This window comes from Gopherus flavomarginatus, chromosome 22 (genome assembly GCF_025201925.1).
Source record: "Gopherus flavomarginatus isolate rGopFla2 chromosome 22, rGopFla2.mat.asm, whole genome shotgun sequence".
NCBI classification, from domain to species: domain Eukaryota; kingdom Metazoa; phylum Chordata; order Testudines; family Testudinidae; genus Gopherus; species Gopherus flavomarginatus.
In genome coordinates, this window is record NC_066638.1 from 11800945 (window position 1) to 11827627 (window position 26683).

The 26683-nt window shown below is 53.1% G+C and overlaps 2 protein-coding genes across 4 annotated transcripts in view; one reads left to right on the forward strand and one right to left on the reverse strand.

Moving 5' to 3' along the window:
* The first annotated feature begins 1060 nt into the window (after positions 1-1060).
* On the forward strand, positions 1061-8363 carry LOC127038987 (regulator of G-protein signaling 19-like). 2 transcript variants are annotated; one of them, XM_050932069.1, is made up of 5 exons: positions 1061-1694; positions 2631-2752; positions 6686-6778; positions 7281-7509; positions 8032-8363. In XM_050932069.1, the coding sequence occupies exons 2-5, from the start codon at positions 2634-2636 to the stop codon at positions 8218-8220; spliced, it is 630 nt and encodes a 209-aa protein (XP_050788026.1). In that variant the 5' UTR covers positions 1061-1694; positions 2631-2633; the 3' UTR covers positions 8221-8363. The 2 variants fall into 2 exon arrangements, with proteins under 2 accessions (XP_050788026.1, XP_050788027.1); XM_050932070.1 differs by lacking the exons at positions 1061-1694; positions 2631-2752 and having other exon boundaries at positions 5402-7509.
* Positions 8364-10564: 2201 nt separating this feature from the next.
* The window catches only part of TCEA3 (transcription elongation factor A3), a 29176-nt gene continuing 13057 nt past the window's right edge, over positions 10565-26683 (reverse strand). For both annotated transcript variants that reach the window (XM_050932038.1, XM_050932039.1), the window contains exons 5-15: positions 25476-25550; positions 24431-24499; positions 22629-22697; positions 22249-22332; positions 20771-20848; positions 19999-20162; positions 19177-19238; positions 16362-16511; positions 15107-15253; positions 14151-14222; positions 10565-13254 (exon numbers count right to left, since the gene is read on the reverse strand). In XM_050932038.1, coding sequence (XP_050787995.1) covers positions 13246-13254; positions 14151-14222; positions 15107-15253; positions 16362-16511; positions 19177-19238; positions 19999-20162; positions 20771-20848; positions 22249-22332; positions 22629-22697; positions 24431-24499; positions 25476-25550 — 979 coding nt within the window. In that variant the 3' untranslated portion in view covers positions 10565-13245. The remainder of the gene's footprint in view (positions 13255-14150; positions 14223-15106; positions 15254-16361; positions 16512-19176; positions 19239-19998; positions 20163-20770; positions 20849-22248; positions 22333-22628; positions 22698-24430; positions 24500-25475; positions 25551-26683) is intronic.

A 26683-nucleotide genomic window follows, 5' to 3' on the forward strand; every position in this document is an offset into this window, starting at 1 on the left:
GGATGGATAAATACCTAAGATAGCCAGGTATGCAGCTAGGAAGATAGGAGCTTTTGTAAAGGAACCAGGCAGTACACAAGAAACTCACTCCTTATCATACTGCAGGCTGAGAATGGGCTGCCTTATGGACACTTTAACAGAGTGTGGGAAGACATCCACTAACTAAACAGGAAGAAAGGGAGAGGTGGAGGATGGCTCCAACCCATAATACTCTGAGTTACCCAGTTAACTCCTTGACGACTACTTCACTACTGCCAACTCTTGCAATACAGAATGGTTGTCTTAAAGCACCAGCTCCTGGAGCCCTGTGATTTCTCAGTTTTTGTATTAAAAAAAAACACGTTTCTAGCCATTGTGGTTGCAGAGAATAGCTGGAGAAAAAGATCTGAATGCACCCACCTGAAAGCAGAAAGCAAAGCAAAAAAAAAAAAAAAGCACCCATTTATTATGTTAAGATTCACATCATTTCCCAGCCAGTCTCATGAATTTGGCCGGTGCCTGACTCATGGTTTTGTAATGTTTGGGGCTGGCCCCGTAGATGCAGAAATAAGTGCCAGGAAGATGAATTGGTTGTGTCTGTACAGCTCCTTGCACAGCGGGGTCCTGGTCTATGGCTGGGGCTTCCATGCAATATACAATAAACACCAAGCTTACGAACAACCAGTTAGACAACGCGATTTTCCTGACAGCGGAAAAAAATAATAATAAATCACCTGACCAAAGCGATGCTAGTGAAGAAAAAGTCAACATCCCTCCCCATTCCGAAACCTCCAGCGCATTGGAAATTGCTTCGCAGCTGTTCGAAGGGCAAGAAGAAAGTGAGGCCAGTGCCCCATCCTGCAATTCTGCATTGGACCTACTGTAGGTTTCAAGACTCTCCGTTTTATGAGCCTTTCGCTTTTCTGAACTCCTCAATCCCCAACTGGTTTGTAAAATAGGGATTCTACTGTAGTAATACTAATGCAGCTGAAAGAGAGACGGACGGAAATGCACAGATTGATAGATTAGATATGGGGTGTAGGTGGGGACAGATAGATGGGTGTGCCTGGGAACCGCTATCTAGCTAGATGTGTGCACCACAAGGATACCCAGCCGTGTGTGCATGAGGCTAGCTAGCTAGATGTGTGTGCACAGGGATAGCTAGCCGTGTGTGTATGAGGATAGCTAGCTAGCTGTGTGCACCTGGGAATGGACAGAGAGAGATTTGTGTGGATGGGAATAGATCGATAGATACTGTGTGGATTGGGATAGGTGGGTGTGCATGAGGCTAGCTACTTAGCTGTGTGCACCGGGGAGGGCTAGCCAGCTAGCACAGCATATGGCTTTGTACACGGGGACCAGAGCAGCATATGGCGAGCTGTCAGGGAACATGGGGACCTCAGCAGAGAGACTGCCAGGCTGCTAGCGGAGGGCAACCAGGCCAGTCACATCAATCGCTGCAGCCCTGCTCCCTGTCTGGGCGGAGGGGGTTGTGCTAGGGGGTGCAGAGGCCCCTACCCCCTCTCCCCATTCCGGCCGGGGAAGCCACTAGCCAGCGGGCTGCCCCAAGCTCGCCGCCTCGGTGAGCGGGGTTAGGCAGCCCCCCTCCTGCCGGCCCGAACAGGGAAGGAGCCCCGGGCCCCCGGCGCTCTCCGGCCCCAGGAGCTCTCCGCCGGCAGCCCCAGCAAACAGGCGCCTTCCCTGCAAGAGCTCAGGTAGGTGCCGCTCGCCCCGCCGCACGCGGGCCCGGGGGGCTGGAGAATGGGGGAAGGGGCAGGCTCCTGGGTTAGGCCCTGCCCAGGGGCTTTGCAATCAGCGAGGCGCTGCCCAGCGGCGGAGGGGCTCGGGCGGCTGCCCCGAGCCGTTCCCCGGGGAAGGAGCGAGGGGTGCTGGACGCCCTCTCCCCGCTGCAGCGCTCGGGCAGCCCAGCTGGGGCCGGGAACCCAGCGCTCGGCACAGCGCCCCCTGCTGCCGCGTCGGATGTCGGCAGCGCCACCTGCGGCAACGCCGGGACACGGCAGCGCCCCCTGCGGGAAAGCGAAGGCCTTGCAGCTTCCCCCTAGCGCGCCTCCTGCCGAGAGACTACAGCGCCCCCCGGCGGCAGCGCGGGGGCCTTACAGCGTTACCTGTTTGCGGAGGGGTTGGACAGCGTGCAGGCATCCCCTCTGGTCCCCCAACCCAGGGGGACGAGCCACTGGTATTCTGCACCCGTCCCCTCTGTGCTGCGGAAGGACCCTTTGAGAGGGGTGTGAAGGGAGGGGGTGGTTGGAGAGTCCCCCACCTTGTGCAGAATGGGATCCACACATCTAAAATCAGCTCCCCTGTTCACCCTGGGATGGGGATGCAGCCCAAAGGGGACCAGTGTGTGAGCGTGTTCTGCCATGTAGGGGATGATCTGGGGCAGTGATGGCTCCCTCCTTTCTGAATGGCCTGGTGGGAAGGTCCCCTAGTCTTGGCTTTCTTCCAACTTGTCGTTCTAGACCCTTGTTCTAGGTCACCCTCTATATGGTCATCCTAGATTCCTTCTTCCAGACTCTTTAGCCTTCTGCGCTATTGCTCTTCGTGACGGTCAGGGCATGCGTCCGTCCGGAGAATATGGACGAGCTGTGCCCAGGCGATCCCCCTGCTTTGCTTTCTCCCCCTCTCGCCAGGGAATGGAGTCCAGCCCATCGGAAAAAGGCAGGCAGCTCACCGAGACCTGGCACCCATGGTGCTGCTGTTGTGGCCCCAAACCCTGCTGCTTCTGCTGGTGCTGCTGCAGCAGCTGCTCAAGGTGACTGCTTGGGGGGTATGCATTTTACCTCAGGGGGGTCTTTCAGATGAGACTTTTCAGTGTCACTGGTACAATTTTTACAGTGCAGGTGCTGAAAGCCAGTGGTCCCCAAACTTGTTACCTTGTGTACACACACACACACACACCCCTTGCTGTGCCTCCTTTCCCCAGAGCTGGGGCCAGGACTGGGCTGTGGCTCCGGGTTGTAGGGGGGGACCTGGACATAGGTAAGGGGGCTGAGGCTGGGACCACAGCTAGGGCGGCAACAGACCCGTGTGCAGGTCCAGCAGTGGAGCCATTGGCTGGGACTGTAAGCGTGCGCAGACTCACCTAGTGGTACTTCCTGCTGGTTGTCCTCAGGAATTAGCATCCAGCCTCCAGAACACCCTCTTCAAGCCAGTGTCTCACCACCACTGCTGGCCCCCATGTCCCTCCCAGGACCCCAGTGCCCCTGGCAGTACCCCAACAGTTCTGGGTCTCCCCCTCCCAGGGGAACCCCCACCCACTATCCCCAGTTCACCTCACTCTTGGCTACTGCCCAGTCTCCATCTAGCCCCTGCTCACTGGAGTGGCTGATACTGCGGTCTGCCCATCACAGACAAAGGGGTTCAGACCTGCTGCCTCTGCCTACCCACAGGCTGCCCCCTGCAACCCTGCACCTATTCGGCCTATAGTCAGGCCTGCAGCCTGGGGCTTTCCAGGCTGGAGCTCCCAGCTCCTCTGGCCCTTCCCCAGCCTTGCTCCCAATCTAGGTGTCTTGCTTAGGTCCCTACAGCTAGGCCCTTCTCCCTTTTCAGGCAGAGGGAGACTGAGTGGGCTTCTGGCTCACAGCCTCTTATAGGGGCCAGCTGGGCCTGACTGGGGCATGGCCACAGCTGAGCCTACTTTCCCCAATCAGTTCTGGCTTCTTGCCCCAGCCATAGCCTGTTCCTGGGCTGTTTCAAGCCCTGCAGGGCAGGAGCAGGTAACCATCCCGCTACAGGGACCCCGTGCAAAAACTGATGGTGGTGCTGCAGCATCCCCTGCACCCCTAGTTCCCGCGCCTATGAGACCCTTAAAACCAAGGCCCTGTCTGATTTCCTGAACACTAAAGAGCCCACACTGTTTACTGGTAAGAGTAAAGATTTGGCGTGCTGCTGGCTGTAGCCCAATTCGTGTGTAGCAGAATGTCTGGTGGGTGGGTGTCGTCCACGACCCTAGAGGTGTCTGCATTTCAGTGCTCCAGTGGTGCTGTCAGCCGGAGAGTGATCCACACTGGAATGTTCAAATCACCGGGTAGAACTGATTTAGGAAGGATCAAGTGAGCGAAAGGAGAGTGGCTCTCTACGTCAGAAAGGGTTTCCAGGTCACTGATAACACGAAGCAAATGATCCTGAATGCTTATGGATCAGTGTCCTAAGGATAAAGCATAACATGGGGGATTAGTTGGTGTCAGCCACAGCTCCCTAAACCGCACTAAGGAAGAGGATGACCGCTTACTTACGCACCTATCTACAAGGTGTAGGGAAAAAAAGCTGCTGATCATGGGGGGCCGTCAATCTGAATGACACTTGCTGGAGGGCTCATGCGGGCAAACATCCTTGGAATTTCTAAAGCTTAGAGATGACAGTTTCCTAGCTCAAAAAGTGTTGCAGCCAACACTAGGGAATTTATGTTAAACCTGGTCCTAACAGGTAAAGAAGAACTGGTCTCACAATGAAAAGATAATGGTAGCTTACATACAAGTGAACATGACTTGATTACATGTGTACTGTGCAAGGAGAATGAAGTGCAGACCACTAGTATATATACCTGGTGCTTTAATAGGGCCAATTTCACAAAGCTGCAAACAACTCTGAGCCAAATCAGCTGTGAGGAAGAATTTAGTCAGAAAAATGTGAATGATAATTGGGAAGCATTCAAGAACACCTTACTAGATGCTGCAAAAGCCATAATCCCACAATTCAGGGGCCATACTGCTTAAAAAAAAACTATTTGGTTTAGAGGGGAAGTGAAGGTAGCTATAAACACATGGAAGAAAGGGAAAGTTGACAGCAATGAATATAAATTAGAAGTTAGGAATTGTAGAAAATTGATAAGGGAAGCCATGAGACGCAAGACAACGTCTGTGGCCAGCAGAGTTAAAGACTATAAGAAGAAGTTTTTATAAATATATTAGGAACAAAAAGAATCCTGACAATGGTACTGGTCCATTACCAGATGGAAATGGTAGAATTATCAGTAGTAATGAAGAAAAGGCAGAAGTGTTCAATAAATATTTCTGTTAAGTATTTGGGGAAAAAAACACATAATGCAGTCTCATCATCTGGGGATGATAGCACACTTTCCACTAGTATTTCTGGAGGATGTTGGACACAAGCCACTAAAGTTAGACATTTTTAAATCAGCAGGTCCAGATACCTTGCAGCCAAGAGTGTCAAAAGAGCTGGCTGAGGAGCTTATTGGACTGTTAATGTTGCTTTTTAATAAGTCTTGGAGCACTGGGGGAGTTCCAGAAGTCTGTAAGAATACAGGTGTTGTGCCAATTTTTAAAAAGAGTAAACAGGATGGCCCAGGTAATTATAGGCCTGTCAGCTTGACATCGATCCTAGGCAAGATAATGGAGCAGCTGATATGGAACATGATTAATAATGACCTAAAGGAGGGAAATGTAATTAATGCAAATCAATGTGGGTTTATGAAAAATAGGTCTTGTCAGGCTAATCTATCATTGTTTTTAATGAGATTACAAGTTTGGTTGATAAAGATAATAGAGTTGTCATAATAGACTTCTGTAATACGTTTGTCTTGCTACGGCATGACATTTTGATTAAAAAACTAGAATATAAAATTAACATGGCACATGTTATATGGATTAAAAACTGGCTAACTGATAGGTCTCAAAAGTAACTATATCCGGGGAATGGTCACTAAGAGGTCTGTTTCCAGTGGGGTCCTGCAGGGATTGGTTCTTGACCCTACACTATTTAACATCTTTATCTATGGCCTGGAAGAAAACGTTAAGTCATCACCGATAAAATTTGCAGGTGACACAAAAATTGGGGGAGTGGTAAATAGTGCAGAGGACAGGTCACTGATTCAAAGTGATCTGGATCGCGTGGTAAGCTGGGCGCAAGCAAACAATATGCGTTTTAATATGGCCAAATGTAAATGAAGGAAAAAAGAATACATGCCATACTTGCAGCACAGGGGACTCTATCCTGGGAAGCAGCGACTCTGAAAAAGACTCGCGGAAGGCGGTGGACAATCAACTGAACATCAGCTCCCAGTGTGGCACTGTGGCCAAAAGAGCTGATGCGATCGTGGGATGCGTAACCAGGAGAAGCTCAAGTAGGAGTGGAGATGTCAGAAGTCTAGAAGCTCCAGTCAGGGATCGTGGCCCCCTCGTGGTGGACACTGTGTACACACAGAATGAAAAGACAGTCCCTGTCCCAAAGAGCTTGCAATCTAAGTAATTATTGTTAGTTATCAAAGAAATGGGGCTTTCCCTCAGTATGGCGGAGCAGACACAGCAGGGAAAGGAGGGATACAGAAAATAGATGGAGCTGGCTCTGATGGAGCTCCCACATTAATAATAATACCTCTCCCTTCTATAGTGCTTTACTAAGGGAATCAATATCATTACCACATTTAATAGATAGGGAAACTGAGGCACAGAGCAGGGAAGTGATCTGCCCAAGGTGACCTATCAGAAACAAGAGTAGAACCCAGGTTTCCTGCGCCTCCCCAACCCCGTCCAGTACTCCACCCCCAAGCCAGACCACTTCCCTTATCAACAGAATGATTCTCACAGTTTTGTTACTCCAGCCCATAGAAATCTGCATGATTCCTGGTCCACTTGGGAACCATGTTTAGGACTTGGATCCTCCTTGTGCACACAGATAAAATGCCCCCGCTGCTCTCCACAGCAAATTCCGTGTCCATCTGTTTCAGGAGTCGGACGGTGAGAAGGAGACGAAGAGACGGGTTTGGGCACAAAAAATCCAGTGTCTCCCAGCTGGAGATCCCCCCGGCCCATGAGGAAAGGTGTGTCTGAGCTCCACCCAAAATGTACCACGCGGGAAGACGGGCCTCAGATCATGGCCAAACGCCGCAGCATAAGGAAGAACAATAAATGGCTCTTTTTTAAAAATTAAAGTCACCAGGGTTGGGGCTGAGCTGATCCCCTGGGTCGGAACACATGGGATGTGGGGAACATTCAGATCGAGTCCAAAGGTTGAGGTCAAGTTTATCTCCCAGGAGCACTGTCCCGTGCACCTCCTTAGTTCTGGCTCTGCCACGGGAAAGAGTTGGAGATGATCTGGGACAGCAGGGCCAGGGAGAACCACACGGTCAGCCCAGGAGTTGGGATAGGCATCTGAGTAGGTGGCTTAATTGCGGCAGATCCTGCGCAGACAGAGATGAGTCAGGGATGGTTGGCGGCCAGGGGATGGAGGGGTTGGGTGCTGAAAAGGGAACGTGTCGTGCAGTTGCCAGGACTCTGTCTAGAGGTCACATCTCTCTCGCTCGCTCTCTCCTCGTCTCCTAGGCTCACGCTGGAAGAAGCGTCCTCCTGGAAGCGCTCGTTTGATTGCGTCCTGGCGAGCCCGGCTGGCCGGAGGATCTTCGTGGAGTTCTTGCGGACAGAGCACAGTGACGAGAACATGGCCTTCTGGCTGGCCTGCGAGGAGCTCAAGAGGGAGCAGAGCCAGGAGCAGGTCTGCGAGAAAGCCAAGATGATCTACCTGGATTACATCTCCATCCTGTCCCCAAAGGAGGTAGGTCTGCCACAGTCCTGCTGGGGGCAGCTCAGGGGACACCGCTCCAAGCCAGTGCCGTCCCATTGTTGTCACCTCGCAACGTAATGCAACAGCCAGGGAAACAAGGCCCTGAATGCAGGGCACTGCCCTGAATATTGGGGGCGGGGGCAGCATAGAGTGTCTCCTTGCAGCCGCGTACCTGACACCCCAGCAATAGGACCATCCCCACAGCAAGTGGTCCTCTGACATCAGCCAGCTGAGCTTCCCTGCAGGAGTTGCTCCTGGCTGTAGAGTTAGCCCCTACTTTATTTGGAATGGGCAGGTCCTTGAGTTAATTGTCACAGTCTCCCAGCCTCGCAGCTAGCTGCTGGGTCACAGCAGCTCAAGGCACGTTGGAACCATCTGTGCAAGTGCCCGAGACAGGCTGGAGTCTCTCCAAAGGGCTCTTGGCGGGGCCCTGCAAAGCCAGGGCATGCCAGCAGCGCCGCTGCGTGAGTCCTGGCCCCTTGCTTCAAGAACGTTGTTCATCGCCCTCTGCAGGTCAGCATCGATGCTACCGTGCGCGAGTCAATCAACAGTTCCCTGGCGAGGCCCAGCGCGCACATATTCAACGAGGCCCAGGCACAAGTCTATGCCCTCATGCACCGAGACTCCTACCCCAGGTTCCTGGCCTCATCACTGTACAGGTCACTGGAGCAGAGACTGTCTGCCCCGGCTTGTGACACGTAGCAAAGCCCCTTGCACGCACACGCATTTCACGATACTGCCACCTCCTTCAGCTTCCTGCCAGCTCGTCAAGGCACCGGGATAGGCGGGGCAGAGCCTCAGTTCTCTCTTTCTTTGTGGGTGAAGCCACTGGTGTTTTGATAGTGACACTGGTGTTTTGATAGTGACACTGATCTAGAACTTATTCTAGTCTGTCTGAACCAAACAAGATTCAACTCATGCTGGGTTTTGGGAGGATTTCACTAGGGTCTGTAGAGATGGGAGAGCCCAGGAGTCCTAGAATTCAGAGCCTTTCAGAGCATTGCTTGTCCTAGAACTTGGGTGGTATCTAAGCTGGTGTGGTTCTAGAGCACAGGTGGTATGTGTGGCCTGGACCATGGTTCTAGAATGTGGGTGGTCACAAGCTGGAGTGGGATCTAGAGTGTGACTTGTGTCTGATCTAGGGGTTCTACTACATGACTTGTACATGAGTCTGGGCTTCTAGAATAAGATAACATCTGATCTGTGATGGGTTCTAGAATATGGAGCCTTCTAGAACTGTGGGGGCTTTTAGGATAGTGCATCTTCTAGAGCTTGAAGCTCTGTGTTTTTGTTTTAGTGACAAGAGAAATTCTCCACCCAAAATTAATTGTATTTCAGAATTTCTAAGAGTTTTATAAGCATTTTTCCCACTTCTCCGAGCCAAGTCAACACGGCTCAGCTAGTCACTTAGTACTACAGCAGGTCCCAGCTGGCCAGCACATTTAAAATCTGGCAAGTAGCTCACAGGCCCAGCTCTAGATGGTCACTAGAGAAGAGACTAACATTATTCTATTTATCAGTTGGGGCTGCAAACATTTATTTTGTCCAGTGAATGCAAAAAAAAAATCCAAGGGGCTTAATTAAAAAACATTACCAGGCCATGACTTGGCTGGTACATTACCAGACATTACTAAGCAGTTGCTAATCTTTAGGGCCACATCTGCAAAGGTGGCTACTTGTTTTGGGTGTCTGCCTTTAGCCACCTTGGCCATGACTTTCAGAGGCAGCGAGCCCCCATAATTCTAATGGGAGTTACATGCACCCAGAAAAGCGGCTCAGAGGCATCTTGTGTTAGGTGCCCCAAAATGAAGCTGCCCCCTCCAAAAAATCCTGCCTGAAAACGTTGGCTATTCTAACAGCCCCTTTCATTGGCTCTGCAAGATCAGCCAAGGTATCACTTGTGTTTTATGATTTGTGGCCAGTCCTATCTACCTCATTCTAAGAGACTGCAACTTCTAAATGCCCAGGCCCTTGTTAGTGGACAGGACAGTGACAGTCTCCGCAATGTGTGTGTGTGTATATATATATATTTATAAATAAATCTATACATAAAGAGAGCTGCTTATGTATGAAATGAGTCAGTGAATCTATCTTTTTCCCTCAGGAGAGGCATCCCCATCATAGGTGCCATTAATAACAATCTCTCACTTTCATCCATAGAGCTCCAAGTGCTTGACAGAGGAAGAGCAGAATCATTAGCCTTGCTTTGGGAGATGAGGGAAACTGAGGCACAGAGCAATGACTTGCTCAAGATTGCAGAGCAAAGCCAGGACTAGAACCCAGGTTTCCTAGCGCCTGCTCTGGTGCTCTAGCCATAGGACCATTCTGCCTCCGTTCATTGACACCTTTGCTCCAACATTCCCCTTTCACTTATATCAGCATAATTCCACTGGCATCCCCGGGGTCCTGCTGGGCTACGTGATGTCTCTGCCAGATGAGACCTTAACACTAGTAATACCCAGCTCTCCCCATCAGTAGATCTCAAAGCACTTTACAAAAATAGGTCAGTAGCATTATCCCTATTTTGCCAGTGGGGAAACTGAGGCACAGAGCAAGGACAGGCCTTCCCAAGGTGACCCAGCAGGTCGCTGGCAAAGCCAGGAATAGCGTGCAGGACCCATTAGCCCCAGTCCAGTGCTCTGCCCCCTAAGTATGCAGTCTCCTTAGCAGAGATGAAGGCACAAATGGCTTGTGGTTTCGGATGCCTACATTTTGGGGGTGCTCAGCTTGAGAACCCTTCAGAAAGCACTCAACACCCATCTCTGAAAATCGGGTGCAAACCTAGGGCCTGTTTGTTCGGCGTGAACATTCAAGATCCCAGGGCACTTTGCTCTGAAGACCTTGGCCTAAAATGACCCCTACTCCCAATGCTGTGTGCCACTTGGCTGCTACCCTCCACCCCAGAGCTGGCTGCCTGTCTGCAGAAGTCTCTATAGAGTCGGTGAAGGGATTTGGGCAGAAAGGCACTAGAGAGAGGTATAACATTACAGTAAGAATGGCTAATTCCCCAGCATGCTGGCGTTAGAAAGCAAGGATACCCAGCCGATACTTTTTACACCTTTATTGCTCTAGCTGCAGATTTTCTCTCCCTTTCACCCCCTTTTTTTTGGGGCGGGGAGCAGGGATACATTCTATCAGAGAGAGAAAACAAAGTTGGCTGATCCACACACTGCATATGGCAGGGGACTAGCGCCACAGGGCCCTGACTGATGGAGATAGAAGGATGAGAGCAGGCAGGCACCCAACCCTGCCTGCACTGAGCCTCTCTCTTCTCCATCCTGCCGCTCCTCTACCTCATTCTAACTGCTCCTTCAGCCTGTAAGCACGGGCCCTGGTGCTTTCCACTCTCATTAGGTGACACTCAAAAGTCTCCCCAGTTCAGAGTGGTTAATCCCCCAAAAGTTTGGTGCTGAAGCTAGGAGGTGGCGCTGAATAATCCCTGCTCCAGTCGGGTCAGGCATACCGTCAAGGACAGCCTCCCTCACATGGAATTTGCCATGGCCAATCCCACCTGGAATCAGGATACACAGAGGCAGCTGCCAAGAAAGGGCACAATTATTTACAACAAAGAGTAACTGAACTTCAGGGGGCGGGGAGGAGAGAGGGGTCATGATATGGGTTAAAATCAGGTTCCAGGATCAAATGTAGCAGGGAATTGGGGTCAAGTGTCTGTGGAATATCCAGTTCGCAGAAAACAAGTCACCAGTGAGAGAGACACCCACAAACTGGTGCTGCTAAAGCCCTGTGCATCTTCAGCTCCCATCTTCTCGGGCAGGAAAGGAGGGTCACTGGTTTGAAACAGGAGCTCGATGTCGTTCACTGGACTTCCCACTGAAGGGCAGGAAATCCCTCACTGGCTGGACGGAGGATTAATACCAGGGCCACCCAGGGGTGGCAAGTGGGGCAATTTGCCCTGGGCCCTGCAGAGGCCCTCACAAGAGTTTTTTGGGGGCCCTAGAGCAGGGTCCTTCACTCGCTCCGGGGGCCCCGGAAAACTCTCGCGGGGCCCGGACCCCCGGAGCTGCTTCTGCTCCAAGTCTTCAGCGGCAATTCGTTGGAGGGGGGTCCTTCCACTCTGGGACCCGCCGCTGAAGTGCCAGGTCTTTGGCGACAATTCGGCGCCGAAGACCCCAAGCCCCCTGAATCCTCTGGGCGGCCCTGATTAATACTCCAGGACTCCACCACCGAAATGCCAGTGGAGGAGGGGTTAAAGGCAGCCCATCTCCCTCCATCAGCTGTTATTGCAAGAGGAGTTTTGGGCATCAGAGTGTGTTGTGACCATACTCAGGGAAAATACCCACATGGAAAGAGAAGCATCTGCCCTGATTTTGGGAGAAGGTTCCTGCTGTTCTACTGCTTCCTTAACCATACTAACGCACCCTGATTCCCAGCCACCTTCAACCCCATTGCAATCTCCCTCAGCCACACACCGCAAAGCAGCCCAGGAGCCTGGTGAAGACAAGGGGAGCTGAGTGTGAATTATAAAGGGGGTACATACCCAGTGGATCCTATATGGAGAACTGCCCAGGGGAGCCAGAGAGCAGCCTGTAAGGCTGTGCCTAAGGGTCTGGGGGAGCCCAAACGTGTCATTTGCCTGCGTGTGTGTCGCTTATTGCCCCCAGGAGCCCTTTATAATGGGGCTGAAATAAGGGGAGAGCTGGTCTCTTCTCATGGCACTTCCCCCATCCCGGAGCTAAAACTCTATCCATTAGGAAAGCAGCCCTCCCAGCAGCCGGGCCCCGTAAGTGCCGCATTACAAATCCGTCGATGAGAAACATATGCTAGAAGCCAAGCACGCTCCTGGCAGCACTTTGTCGCAGCCTGGGGACTCGGGTCTCAGCCAGCAGGATGGCACCTGCCACATCCATGGAGCGGAGCATCTCCAGGGTGCTGTCACAGGCAGAGTGCAATGGGCTTTCGGGCATCCCCAGTGGCTTGTGCAAGGACTGACTCTGACGCAGCCCTGGAGAGCAGTGCTGAGCCTGCCTTCCAGATTGGAGTGGGCAGAGGGGGGTAGTTGGGAGTCTTCCCTCCAAGAATGAAGATTTGAGACCCACCAGCCTGTGGATTACCCTGGGCAGGGGACGGTAGGAAGCCTCTGGCTCTGAAAGCCTCATTGTCTTAGCCACGCCCCGCATATAATAGGGGGATTCACCATTGCCACATGGACTCATGCTCATAAACAAATAGGCCAGCTTAACCTGGTCAATGAAAGGGACGAGCATGTGCAATTGGGTTGGGCACCTTGGCTGCTGCTAGGTTACTTCCTGTGAGCTCAAAGAACAACACCCCAAAACCTCTGGTAGGGCAGATTTCCCCTGGGCTCTGTCATTCTCCAAGCACCCATTGCTTCCTCCAGGGAGATGGACTAGAACGACCTAGCAGGTCCTTCCAGTCTAGGGTTCCAATGATTACTCCAGTCAAAATATATACATCAGAAAAAGAGGCGTTTCCTAGTGGCTGGCACCCTGGCACTGCCCCTTCTGGGCTTGAGGCTCGGGTACCCCTAACTCCAAACAATCCCTCCCTCTAGCCAGTGAGCGAATCCTCATTACATTCACAGGAGCCAACAGGGAAAGACTTTCAGCTCCTCTCTCAACAGGTTAGTTCTCTTCCCTTCCCCTGCCCCTTCCCACCCCCAGTTTCAAATTTGGATGGTCAGAGATTCTCCTTTGCCGGCAGGCTGCATCGTCTCCGCGGGTGGCCCGGGTGCAAACAGGAGCGGCCTCAGCAGAACTGGAAGACAAGCAAGCCAACACAGGAGGGAACATGTTAGCCCCAGCAGGAGAGGAGTCACTATCTAAGCTTCTAGCAAAAAAGCCACTGAAGAGACCAGGGTCGGTTCAGGACTGGGCTTACATTGACGGACGGTGCAGAGAGAGCGAGAGGTTTAGAAATCCAGGAGGACACTTGCTGTGTATTTTAGGTTGGACGGGGATGAAAAACGGGCATTGGGTTCTAGAGCATGCAAAGCACGGCCCTGTGTTGGTGCTGTGTTCTAGAACAGGGGTTCTCCACCTTTGTCTTTCGGAGGCCCCCTCCAACATGTTATAAAAGCGCCACGGCCCACCTCTGCCACAACTTTTTTCTGCATATAAAATCCAGGGCTGGCGTTAGGGAGCGGCAGACAAGGCTACTGCCAAGGGCCCCGCATCACAAGGGGCCCCGCAAAGCTAAGTTGCTCAGGTTTCAACTTCAGCCCCAGGTGGTGGGATTCAGGGCCCCGGGCTTCAGCTTCACATGGCGGTGCTTTGGCTTTCTGCCCTGGACCCCAGCGAATCCAACAGTGGCCCGGTTTGGCAGCTCCCCTGAAACCTGTTCGCAGCCTCACCAGTGGGCCCTGGACCCCTGGTTGAGAACCTCCGTTCTAGAGCACATGATGCATGAGAAGGAGAAGTGGATGTGGCATTCTAGAGCACAGAACCAGAGAAATGGGCGCTGTGTTTAAGAGCACACGCTACACAGGGAGGAGATGTGGATACAATGTTCTAGCGCACGGCACCAGAGAAATGGACGCTGTGGTCTAGAACACATAACACATGGGGCTGAGATGGGGAGCGTGGGTGAAATGGACACTATATTCTAGAGCAATTGCTCTGTCTCCCCCTCGAGGGAGAGCCATGAGTACAGACCTTCCAGCGGTTCCCGCACTCGTTACACAGCACAAACGTTGTCATGGGTTCATCGGCGCTACGCGTCTGGACCTACGGAGAAAGCCAGCCACACAGACTCAACAGGACGCATGAAAGTGTCTGCGCTGAGTACTTCTCAGTCCTCTGAGGGAATGGGCATTGGGAATGGAGGGGGAGGGAATCCTTGCAAATGCAATGAGAACCTCCCCGGACCGTCCCCAAAACTCAGTCCCCCACCAAACCACAAACCAGTTTCCATATTTGAAAAGTTCCTTTCATCTTCTCCTCCCTCCCTGTTATTTCTGATCATGCTGCACATGCTGCCTCTGCTCCTCCCTGCATCTCGGCCTCAAGCAGACGTAGGAAGAAGTGGAAATCCCACAGAAAAGTGGGATCCTCCCCTAAATTCCAGCCCAGCCTTGCAGGCGCAAGAGGCCTGGATAAGGACTTGTGCTTTGGGGCGGTACGGCAAAGCGAGATGAACCTCCAGGGGTCACCTCCCCGCAAGGAAACAGATGCAGTCCAGGGGTTGAGTGGCAGAAGGGGCAATGGACCTGACTGGAAGCCTCTGGTCTTCTGCTGATCTCTGGGCTAATCCTCCTAAGGGTACAGGGACATGACTCATCACAGTAAAGTAGAATCCTGGTTGGAAGGTCCCAAATTTCTCTGGACTATCAGACAAGCAAAACTTGAAGGCAAGAAAGTCGATGGGGAAGGAGACCAGCTTGGAGACCATTAGAGAGGGAGGTCTGTCAGTGGGGATTCAGGTAAGCAGGACCCCACTGTATTTCCAGGTGGCTAAGAGCCCTTAGCTATGGCTGCATGTTGATGGCCCTTGGCATCTTCTGAACTTGCTGCAAGTCAGAGTGGGCTAGCCAAGTTCTCTGCACTGACCCTGGAGACAGCCACTCAGAGCCTTTGCTCTGGGCTGGAGGCCCCCTGCCAAAGGTGCCCACCTGGTTGTAAGTGCAATTCTTCTTCTTGCACTTGCCGCACTGGAAGAGGTCTGTGGTGGTGCCCCCAGTCTTCGCCATCTGATGCTCCCGGATGGCTTCTAGGGTCATGGCGTTCCTCAGCTCCTTCAGTTCGTCGCTCGCCATCTCCTGCAATGGGTCACAGCACTCAGGTCAGAGCTACAGAGGCCAACAGGTATTTCTACTCCCATCATTTTCTTACTCCCAGGTTCCCAGAGTCCCTTGGGGAGCTTCTCTCCCATACGCACGCGCGCACACACACACATGCCCAACCACCATCTTGGCATCTGAAATCAGACGCGAATCTTCTTACAATCCACTAGCCGCACAACTTCAGTGGGGGCCTGTGCAAGTGTGAGACTGAGAGACTTGACTGGGCCAAGACCTCTCACTCCTGACACGTGACGTTTCCTGCTATCCCAGTCCTGGGTCCCCACGTCCCCTTCCCAATGCACTCCAGCAGCCGTCCCAGTCCTGCAAGCTTCCCCACAGCTCTGCCCATGTGCCTCCAACCCAAGCTGCAGCCACACGCTGTTATTCCAGCCTTGGGCTCCTCATGCCCCACCCTGCTGACGCTCCTCAATCCTGTCCTCCGGTCTCCTTGCTAGTCCAGTCCTGAGCTCTGCTGATGCCCCACAACTCTGACCTGCAGGCTCCCTGCTATTCCAGTCCTGGGCTCCCTCCACAGCTTTGCCAATGCCCCTGAACCCTGCCTTGCAGCCCCCAACCCCAACTCTTCCAGCCTTGTGACACTCCTGGGCAGAGAAAGCAAACAACACTTGGATTTCGCAGGGTGTACAATCAGGGCCAGACAATGACAATTGGCCTTGGGATTTCCAGCCTGAGCTCTAGAGGGGAGAGGGTGCTGTACAAACTCTTTAGCCAACTCTCACACACACACACCCCGCAACTGTCCTGAGCTGCATGGGGGATGCTGCTGAGCAACGTGGGCAACTCCCTCTCACCACTTCTGGCAGGCTGCCTCCGCCAGCCTCAGCAATGCTGCATGTGACATATGCTGCGCTGGCCTCCCTGCTCTTACTACCAGCCTCCAGCAACCCCAGTGCCCCTAGGCCTGCAGCCTCCTACCTCAGCAGCTTCCTCCCCTACTGCTAAGCTCTGCCCGATTCCCATCAGTGATAGCGCAGATGGAAACGATCTCAAAATGGACCCATTTCTTCTCTGAGTCAGTCACCGGGCATCCTCCTCCCCTCACACCTCCCACCCCGTTACTCACCTCTGCCGTCATCCTAGCAATGAGGCTGGGGGAGATGGCTCCATTCAGCACGTTCCTCCGCAGGTTGGGGTTCTTGGGGTCCTTCAGGTTACTGATCCTGCTCCTCACGCGGTTCCGGTACTTCATGTCCGTGCTCTTCAGCTCTTGGAAGATATGTGGCACCGTCAAGGAATAAGAGCCCAAGGATAAGAGGACATGGCAGCGGTGGGTTATGAATGCACAGGTATCAGTGGATACCCTCGGAGAGGCCCATCTGGGCTTTGGGACACCCACAGAACCAGCCCACACTCTAGGGTTTTGTGGGACCATCTTCCAGGATTTCTACCTTTGTAGGTTTTGCTTTGGACATTTGGATTCAAACAAACCCTAGAACTCAGGCAAAGCTCCTTAGATTCCTGTGGCTTTGATGCCAAGCCCTGGTTGGACCCCAGGCACCCTAGGAAATGGACCTAGAGTCGCCTTCATTAAACCTGGGCTGAGATTTGAGTTTGTATTGGAGACCAGTGATTTTGGGGCCGGCCCTGCTCCTGTTGAAATCATGAATGTTTTGCCAGCAGGATCCAGTGCTCCCGCTTCTCGCTAATCTCTTGTCTATTACACGGTAGCTTCCCTGTAAGGTACAACCTCTCCTCCATTGCAGGTGCAGGAGAGGGCAGGCCACATAACCTCCCTTTCACCCTGCTGAAGCTGAAATGGAATGCTAAACTGCATTGCACCGTTCCATCACGAGGTGGCGATGTGTAGAACATACCTCATCAGAGCTCATCGAGTGCATTAATACAGTGGTTCCCAACCAGGGGTCTGGGGCCTCCTGGGGGGCCGTGAGCAGGTTTCAGGGCGTCCACCAAGCACGGTCAGTGTTAGACTCGCTGGAGCCCAGGGCAGAAAGCCAAAGCCTCATCGCATGGGGCTGAAGCCGAAGCCTGAGCAATGGAGCTTTGTGGGGGCCCCTGTGGCACGGGACCCCAAGCAATTGCCCTGCTTGCTACCCCCTAACACTGGCCCTGGCTTTTATATGCATAAAACTGGTTACTGTGGCACAGGTGGGCCGTGGAGTTTTTATAGCATGTTGGGGAGGCCTCAGGAAGAAAAAAGGTTGAGAACCCCTGGCATTAATGGACGTTCCAGTGAACGTGGTGCATCTCCCTGGGAAAGAAGCTCACGATAGTACAGAAGCCTGACCGGCTAGCAGCAGCTCTGCAATCGACTTTGTGTAGGAGAAAGAGAGAGCCTGAAACACAAGGCCTGAACTAAAGTCATGGTCAAGCCCTGTTACAAAACATGCCTGCTTGCAAGCTCACAGACCTTGGCAAGAACAGGGCTGGCACTGCAAAAACACGCACATTTCTAGGAAGTGCCAGGCACAGGACACTCACACAAACACATTCCGGAAGGGTGGTACCAGACCATCCCGATACAGGTTTATGGTGCAAACACACTCTGCAAAGATGATACAGGATCACCCTGACCCCCTCTTAAAGAGAAGGCTAGGATGACAGCGGGGTGGATACAGAGTTGTTGATCGAACCAAGATGTACAAGGCAAAGGGTGGTCACTAACCACGTCCGAGGGGCATGCCGTAACTCGTTTCTACCGGCGTATAAAAGTAGGGTTCCAGAGGGGGTGTCTTTGGGCAGCTGAGAGGGGAATGGAAAGTCCCAGCATTCACTGAGTCCATTGCATTGGGCACACATGTCCTAGCATCACTGTAGACACTGATCCGGGGAGCTTCATTGACCATAAACCTGGCCAGGCGCCTTCGCTTACAAACCCAGTCTTGTGGTCTTCGTGGGCAGTTCGCTGGAGGGTCTGGTGGGTCTCTGCGCAGAGCTGGGACAGCGCACGCTGGGAGCTCAGGCACGCCACCAGTGACAGAAGGCGCTCTTGGGATTATCTCCATGCCGGCTTGCAAAGGGCGTTTATATGATAAGCCACCAACACAGCTGAACTGTTGCATCCACAGCCCAATAGTGCCCTGGGGGCAGCTTCTAGGAGAGGCTGAGTACCCACAATTCCCACTGACCACAGTGAGAGTTCTGGGGACACAGGAGTAACCCACGCTTCTCTGTGCTACATGCCCCCCCTGCAGGTGTATGGGTCTGGCTACACTGCAGTCAGAAGTTGGAATGCGGCGCGGGTACCCAGACCTGCGCCAGCCTGGATCAAAGCTAGTTGAATAACAATAGCAGCGAAGCCCCAGCCACCTGGGGACTGGGTGCGCAGGGGTAGCTCCTGCCACCATCCAGGCTGCCACGGCTTCCCTCCTGTTGTTACTCGAGCCTTGGGTAAGTCTCCAGGTGCTGTAGTCACACCTCCCGGGTGCAGAGGAGATCTACCCGGCGACTTTAGCCCCGGTGCCCACTTAGAGTGTCACACAGTCACAGCTAACGTCGGCGGGGGCACCCGAGCTGGCTCCCCTCATTATAAAAGGGAGGGGCCAGCCGGTAGAGCGTTCCCTGCGGGGGCTCCAAGACTCTGGACCTTGAAACAGCCTGCCTGTGGGCACTCAGCAAGATTCCCCGGCTGGAGAGGGCTGAGGGTACATGAGGAAAGGGAGGGAAGGAGCCTGCCTGGCCGGCTGCGTCTCTGTCGAAATGATGCTGGGGTTTATCGCTTTGGTAGAGATGCATTCGGCGCTCGGGAACCTGGGACAGGCATCGGCTTTGTTAATTTATATCTAGCTAAATGCAGCGGGGGAGACCCCTGGTTCCAGCCCCGCCAACCGGCCAGGAGGGGGGGCAGGGCTGCCCTTGGATGCAGGCTCGGTCCCCAGTAGCAAGGCAGGCGAACCGTGCTGCAGCCCAGCCAGTCAAAGGATATGATCTTCGATTTCAGAGGCCAGCTTTTCACAGTTGACTCCAAACTGTTTGTAATCATCTGAAGCGGGGGAGAGCGAGAGGGGGAAGGTGGTGAGCACACTTCCGAACCCAGAGAATGTGCCGAAATCAAAGCAGAATTCAACAAAATCACTAATTATCGGCATAACAGGAAACCGAATTCCTTCAGAAAGATTTGTATCCCTTCTGTTGATTACTGTAGGGTTGCCTGCGCGCCACTGAGCCATCCCCAGTTTGTTCCTGCAGGGTTGCTTGTGAGCAGCAAACAATAAATGATTATCACAAGTACCGAGCAGGTTCGTTAGTGTAGGGTTGCTTATGCACTCCAGGCCACGCTCACTGGTTTGTTATAATAGGGTTGCTCTGAGAAGGGCTGACCCGCTGGCCGTGGAACAGCTGGGTTGTTTTAAACACATAAAGTAAACCACACAGCGTTTGCAGTTTGCACAGAGATGTAAGAAAGGAACCAGCAGGTTAAATTTCGGTCCTACCAGCGGTGAAGGTTGTCCCTTCAAAGCCCGTGACATGTGGCAAAGCATGACCTGGTGGAAGCCAACTGGGTTACACCTGGGAGAAATTTGGCCCAGTGGGTTTTTCGAAATGAGCAACTCAACCAATCATCAAAACTGCCAAAGTGCCCAGCGGTGACTGGCTCCTATTGGGGTTACAATCCCAGCCCTTGTTCCTGCTCTGACCCCATCCAGCGAAAGGGATGCCTCAGAATCAGTCCTCCCTGTGAGCTGCCCCAGGGGGCGGTCCCTTCCCCTCCCAGGCCGCTCCCACTCCCAGCCCCCTCTCACCATCCATTTTCAGGGCAGCCGAGATCATCTCGACGCACTTGTCCCGCACCGAATCGCCAGTGAGGTAGCAGGACGCCAGGAAGCAGATGGTCGGTGCAAACGTGGGACTCGAAGGGCTGCTGGGAGTCTTGGGGGTCTCGGCTTTGGATCTGGCGCTGTTGGGTCTGGAGAGAACAGACAGGCTGTCACCCTGGGAAGCCACAAGAAAAGGCACCTTCCTTGCTAGCCCTAACCAGAGGAGGGGCTCCCGGCACGACCTGAAGCTTCACCTGCAAGGGGTCCCTCTGTGCGACACTTACCTCACTTCTCAGGAGCCTCTCTACCCCACACTGGCTACCTGTAGCCCACAGGTGCTGCTCTCCCCCATGTGGGCAGAGGGAGTGTCTTGGAAAGATCCATCCACCGTGGGTATTTACCCCCATTCTGTTATAAGTTGAGCACCTCAGAATCTGCCATGTATTTGTCCTCCCTACACCTTTCTCGGATCAGCCAGGGCTTTCATCCCCATTGTACAGATAGGGAACTGAGGCACAGAGAAATTAAGGCTCAGCTCCTCCAAGGTGTTTAGGTGCCGACCTCCCACCGGTTTCAATAGGAGTTAGATGCCTAAATATTTTGGAGGATCCATGCCTAAGTGATTTGCCCAAGGTCACACGGGCAATCTGTGGCAGAGAGGGACTTAAACCAAGCTATCCTGACCCCAGGCTACTGCTCTAAGCATAATGGCTGGCCTCCAGCGTCATCTACATGAGACTTTCCCACCCTCCCCTACCTTTCCTCTTTGCCATCACTGGAGTTCTTCCGAGAGCCGCAGGGGGAGGCTGCTGGGTTGGAGCCTGTAGAGGGCCTCCTGCAATCGAAACAGGGAGAGGCAAGTGTGTGTGCAATGCCAGCAGAGAGAGGGGAGGCGCAAGGGCTGACGTTCTTCTGGGGACCCCAGCAATAGATCTGTAACATGCTCGGACACCCCGGCAATGGGCATGGTCTAAGCGCCCAGGACAGAGGTGGTCCGGGATGAGATCATCTGGTGGGATATCAAACACTCAGAGCTAACGGCCTGCTCCAACCTCCTCCAAACGCGTCTTTCCATTGACTTGCACTGGCGTTGGCTCAGCCCCTCAGTGTGCAAAGGCCCCTGTGCATTGTGGGATCTGAGGTGACAGCCTTCTACGGCCAGCACGCGATGCCTTCCAAGCCTTCGGCGAAGGGCGTTGGGTCTCTTGGGGCAGGTCTGCACAGTAAATAAATACCCGCGGCTGGCCCGTGTCAGCTGACTTGGACGCACAAGGCTTGGCTGTGGGGCTATAGAATTGCAGGATAGATGTCTGGGCTTGGCTTGGAGCCCAGGCTCTGGGACGCTCCCCCCAGAGGGTCTCAACACTCAGGCTCCAGCTGGAGTCCAAACATCTGCACCTCAATCCAACAGCCCCCCCAGCCCGAGCCAGCTGACATGGGCCAGCCGCAAGTGTTTCCATCAACACAGGGAAGACATACCTCTGGGGACAAGGCCCAGTGCCAGGGCTGTTTCAGCCAACGCTGAAACAGAGGGGTCTAGGTCATGGATGCGCCAACTCTATAAGACCGGTGTGATGTGTACTGCCTCCTGCTGGCTTAGAGCGCCGCTCTGCCACGACAGACGGAGGCCCCTGGGAGAATCAGCAAGTCATGACCTTCATCACTGCTTCCCTGCCTCCTCCGGTTCTTTCTAGGCTTCTGGCCGGTTCCCAGCCACATGGTATCCAGGAGCCTTCTAACAAGGAACCTCCATCCAGATGTCTCCTAACTCACCCTACCCACTCCAGTTCTGGAGCCGACCCGAGTAGGGCAGAGTGACCAGATGGTGCACAGAGCTTCATAACGCACAGAGGACACACATCCCCTACATAGGACCTCAGAATCCCACCTTCCTCCTCCTGCAGTAGACTACTCGGAGGACAAGAAGTACTGGAAGTAGGATAAGGAGTAAGGGGCGTAATCTGCAGCAAGGGAGATTTAGCTTGGATACTAGGAAGAACTTTCTAGGCAAGGAGAGTTAAGCTCTGCAACTGGCTTCCCGGGAAGGCTGTGGAATCCCCATCATTGGAGGTATTCAGGAACAGGTTAGACAAACCCCTGCATAGGGGGCTGGACTTGATGCCCTCTCGAGGTCCCTTCCAGCCCTGCATTTGTCTGATTCTTAGGTTCCAAGAGGGAGCAGGGTGAGATCCCAGCCATCAGTGGGGTGGCTGGAAGAACGAGCCTCCCCCTTACCTTTCCACCGATGGTCTCTTCTGAGGGGAGGAAGAAGAGGAGGCAGTGGTGATGGTGGAAGATCTTGAGTCTGCAGAGTCTCTCCTGAAAGAGAAGTGGGGGAGGAAGGGCCACGTCATAAAGCGCAGAGAACAGGGGTTCAGGAGGGAAACACGTAGAGAACCAGGGGGCACACAGGGTCTAGTAATCCTTAAAGAGGGCATTTCCTGGTGAACGGAGCATCCTGTCTAAGGCTTGCAAGAAAGCATGAAGAGAAGGCAGGTCACTGCCATGTGGAGGAGGTGGTGGCAGATGGAAGCTGCCTTGCTTTGAGTTGGGCATACCACTCTTCCAAAGACAGATTAGCAAAACATGCCACAATCCAGCCACAAAACACCTACCTCTCTCTCTTGCTGTCCGAGTGCAACTTTTTAGAGGTGGCGGGAAGAGCGCTGTAGTCGCTGGTCTCCCTTCATAGGGAAAACACACAGAGAGGAGAGAGATTAGCTCAAGTGAGATCCCAGCACTGGGCCCCCAAGCCCTCTCTGCTGACATCTGTGGGGGGTGACCAGCTGTCCAGGGCCATGTGCCAACCACAGCGGCACTTTTTCCCCAGTGGAACTGTTCACCGGTTATCCACAGATACTGGTATGTCTGGGGACTTCTCCCCCGACCCAGTCAGCCTCCTGCAAACACAGCAGGTTCATCCCACCCTCCAATTCACCCCTCTTGCAACTGGAGAATTCAAGCCTTATGCCAGACCCCCCTAGTCATTAGTGTTACCTAGTGGTTAGAGCAAAACGCCTGTAAGTCAGGACTCCTGGGTTTTGTTCCCAGCTCTGAGAAGGAGTAAGGTGTAATGGTTAGAGCGGGGGCTTGGCACACTGAACACCTGTGTTTCTGAAGGTATAATTATTGTATTGAGACGTGTAAAGCACAAGAATAACTCAAAACATCCAAATTCATAGATCTGAAGGCCACAAGGGACCTCATCAGACCTCCTGCGTTACACAGGCCAGAGAACCTCACTCTGTCATTTCTGCACAAGCTACAGCAGATCTTTTGGAAAGACATCCAGTCTCAACCTTGTGACTGCAGGGGATGGAAAAACCCACCATCTCCCACGTAATTAACGAGCCAAATCCCAGCCCTTTTCCCTCCTAAGCTTAGAAGATCCTTCGAGCAACAAAAGCACCGCGGTCAATCGCACAGAATGAGAAGCCCCCACCGGAGCAAGGATCTGATCTCAGCAGCTGGCTGCTCTCTCTGTACAGAACCCAGCCCAAACCCCGGGTCCGACCCTCACTTTGGGAGCCAGCTCCGAGCTTCCCAACTAGCTCGTGTTTCTATAACCGGCCAAACCACAGGCCCCGTTTTGGGAGCCCCTCAGGGTTTTGCATCCGTCAAGAATCTGGCTCTGAATCTTTGTGGGTCGAGAAAGACCTGACAGCCTCAGTTGCTGCTGTGGAGGCCTTTAGCCTGTGGTAATCCTGTCCTAAACTCGGGGTGGTTCTGGAGGCGAGTGGCCAGGCCACACTCGACATACTATGGGCAGCGCAATTATCCGGCCCCGCAGTGCTTTACAGGAGGCCCAGTTCAGAGCAGTCCCAACAGCCCTGCTACACACCAAACACCGATTATAAACCCTTGGGAAACGGCTGAATCGTATCACTCACACGTGGCGAATGGGTCTGAGTAACAGCTCTGATAACAGTAAAGTGATGCAGCTTGCCTTCTAGGCACTGCTGCCTAGTGGCCAGAGCATTGGACTGGTACTCAGGGGACCTGGGTTCTACTCCTGGCCCTGCCACTGGCCAGCTGGGTAACCTCGGGCAAGTCGCTGCACTGCTGTGCCTCAGTTTCCCCATCTTTAAAATGGTGATGGTGATACTGATCTCCTTTCCAAAGCACTCGGAGATCTACTGAGGAATGATGCTAGATAAAAGAGCCAGGTATTGTTATGCGTTCACACAGGTATAAAGGCTTTGTGCCTGGAGAGTGTTATTTCAGCTCTGCTGCTGGAGGACTCCTGGGTTCTATTCCCAGCTCTGTCACTGACTCGCTGGAGGTTTGATCTGAGACACTGGAAGTCAAGAGCACTCTTTTCCATCCACCTCAAGCCCTGCGTGACTTCTTTCGCATTGCCCCTGCCCTGTAACTGCTGCTCCCCAAATAAAGGATCTGGAGGTACATAAGCAAGTACCTGTCTGGCTTGGAGTCTGCAGAATGACTCTTTGGGGCTGCCATGTGAGAACCGGACTTGCTGGATTTCCTGGGGAGAAAGGGGGTTCAGGGAGAAGGGTTTCTGCTCTTCAGCACAGTTCTATTTTTAGCACATCAGATTTCCGCCCCGCCCCGATTTTTGTCCTAGAAACCGACCCCACACACTAGACAAGAGGAAAGAAATGAAAAAGAAAGCGCACGACCCCCTTCATTTCTCTGTCTTGTCCACATTCCTTCCCCTGAAAGCTCCCCTATCTTTCAGCTAAGGGCTTGTCTACATGGAGACTCCCCATGTAGCAGGCTGGGGTGTGACTCTGCAACACTAGCTGGCCACCATGCACTAAATGCTCCCGGGTGCGCCCCGATCTACGCTCGTTTGAAAAACACTTTGGCAAAGCGCACGCCAGGACTTTTCACAGCCGAGTCCACGGAGCCAGTCACTGAGCAGCATGCTAGAGCCCTGCAGATTTACAATTTAGCCTCCCTGCAGACAAGCCCTTCGTGCAATCCCAGAACAAACTAAACCTTTTCAGCAGCAGTGGGCCAAACCCAACCCCCTTGTATTCGAACTAGAGATAAGCCAAGGTCCTAGATTTCAAACACATCCAAGTCCTGTTTCCATGGTTCCATGATTCCATGTTCAGGTGGGTGGTTTTGGTTCAGTCACATCAGTGAACACCAACTCTAGATCCCAGCTCTGATTTCATGCACTTCTGCTCCTCACCCACCCCCAGCTGGATCCCCTCCCTCAACACACACGTCTCCCGCTTGCGCCACCGTGATTTGCTGGAGAGAGGTGCACGTTTTCACAAGGATTTTTACACCACGGATACGTTCGGGAGTAGAAATGGCTGTAGTGGCCTGAATTAGAATTGGGCAGCTTTAGCTGAAATATACAACGGCAGGTAGTGCCATAGGTGTCCACACCTACCAGGCTGGAAAAAAAATTTTTAAAAAAAATCATTCATCGCCATGTCTTCCCCTCGCCCGGATCCAAGCAATAAGGAGGATGCTGGGGAGTTTACCTGTCCTGTTTCTGATCCGATGAATGTTTCTTCGAGCCAGGAAGAGGGCCCGCTGCCTTATGGTTGGGAAAGTCCCTTTAAAAGAAGGGGAAAAGATGCAGGAAATTACTAACTCCCTGAGGATAAAGGGATGAGCCATTAAGAAGCTAGAGGACAAACCCTAATTCCATTCAGTTTTGTCACTGACTTCAGTGGGACCAAAGGGATGACTTGCAGGCAGGCTACACCTAGCTGGAGAAGAGGGATGGACTTGTAGAGGCCACATGGTGAGCAAAGAGGCAGGATGGTCCAATGGTTAGTGTACCAGCCCACGACTTGGGAGATGTGGGTTCAATGCCTTACACTATCATAAACTTCCTGGGTGACCTTGGGCCAGTTACTTATGCCCTCATCCCCAAAGGTACTGAGGCACCAAACTCTTACTGACATGGGCTGAGTGACCCTGGCCAGACTGTATGTCCCATGATGCACCACAGCAGCCAGGAACTCCCCTGAAATCAACATGAGTTAAGTGCTGCAATACCTTTGAGGATCTGAGCCTTAGGTTGCTGAGTGGACTCCCATGATGCACCACCTGCCCTCTCTAAAAGGGGAGACTGGTGCATCATGGGAGATGTAGTCTGACACATGACTACTATCTAGCACTGTTGTCCTGGAGTGCTCACAATCTTTAGTGTATTTTTCTTCACACCTTCTCTGGGAGGCAGGTCAGTGCTGGTTCCTCTGTTTTATAGGTGGGGACCGAGGCCCAGAGAGGATCAATGGGAGTCAGGCGGCTAAATACCTTTGAGGATCTGGCCCTTTGCCTCTCTCTGCCTCAACAGTCGGACCAGTGACTACTCCCATGCCTTGGCTAAGTGACTGATTTATTACAGTAACTCCTCACTTAAAGTCGTCCCGGTTAATGTTCTTTCGTTGTTACGTTGCTGATCAATTAGGGAACATGCTCGTTTAAAGTTGTGCACTGCTCCCTTCTAACGTTGTTTGGCAGCTGCCTGTTTCGTCCACTGCTTGCAGGAAGAGCAGCCTGTTGCAGCTAGCTGGTGGGGGCTTGTAACCAGGGTGGATCGGCAGCCCCCCTATCAGCTCCCCGCTCCCCTAAGTTCCCTGTGCTGCAGCCGCCCAGCAGGCTATCAATTGCTGGGCAGTTCAGCTGTCCCTCCCCCTACTGCCATGTGCTGCTCCCAGAGACCCCTTCCTGCACAGCA

Bases quoted from the DNA above. Each gene is read 5' to 3' on its own strand.
- LOC127038987 (XM_050932069.1), top strand. From the start codon at position 2,634: ATGGAGTCCAGCCCATCGGAAAAAGGCAGGCAGCTCACCGAGACCTGG. The intron at 2,753-6,685 runs GTGACTGCTTGG...CATCTGTTTCAG, and splicing joins TGCTGCAGCAGCTGCTCAAG to GAGTCGGACGGTGAGAAGGA. The intron at 7,510-8,031 runs GTAGGTCTGCCA...CGCCCTCTGCAG, and splicing joins CCATCCTGTCCCCAAAGGAG to GTCAGCATCGATGCTACCGT.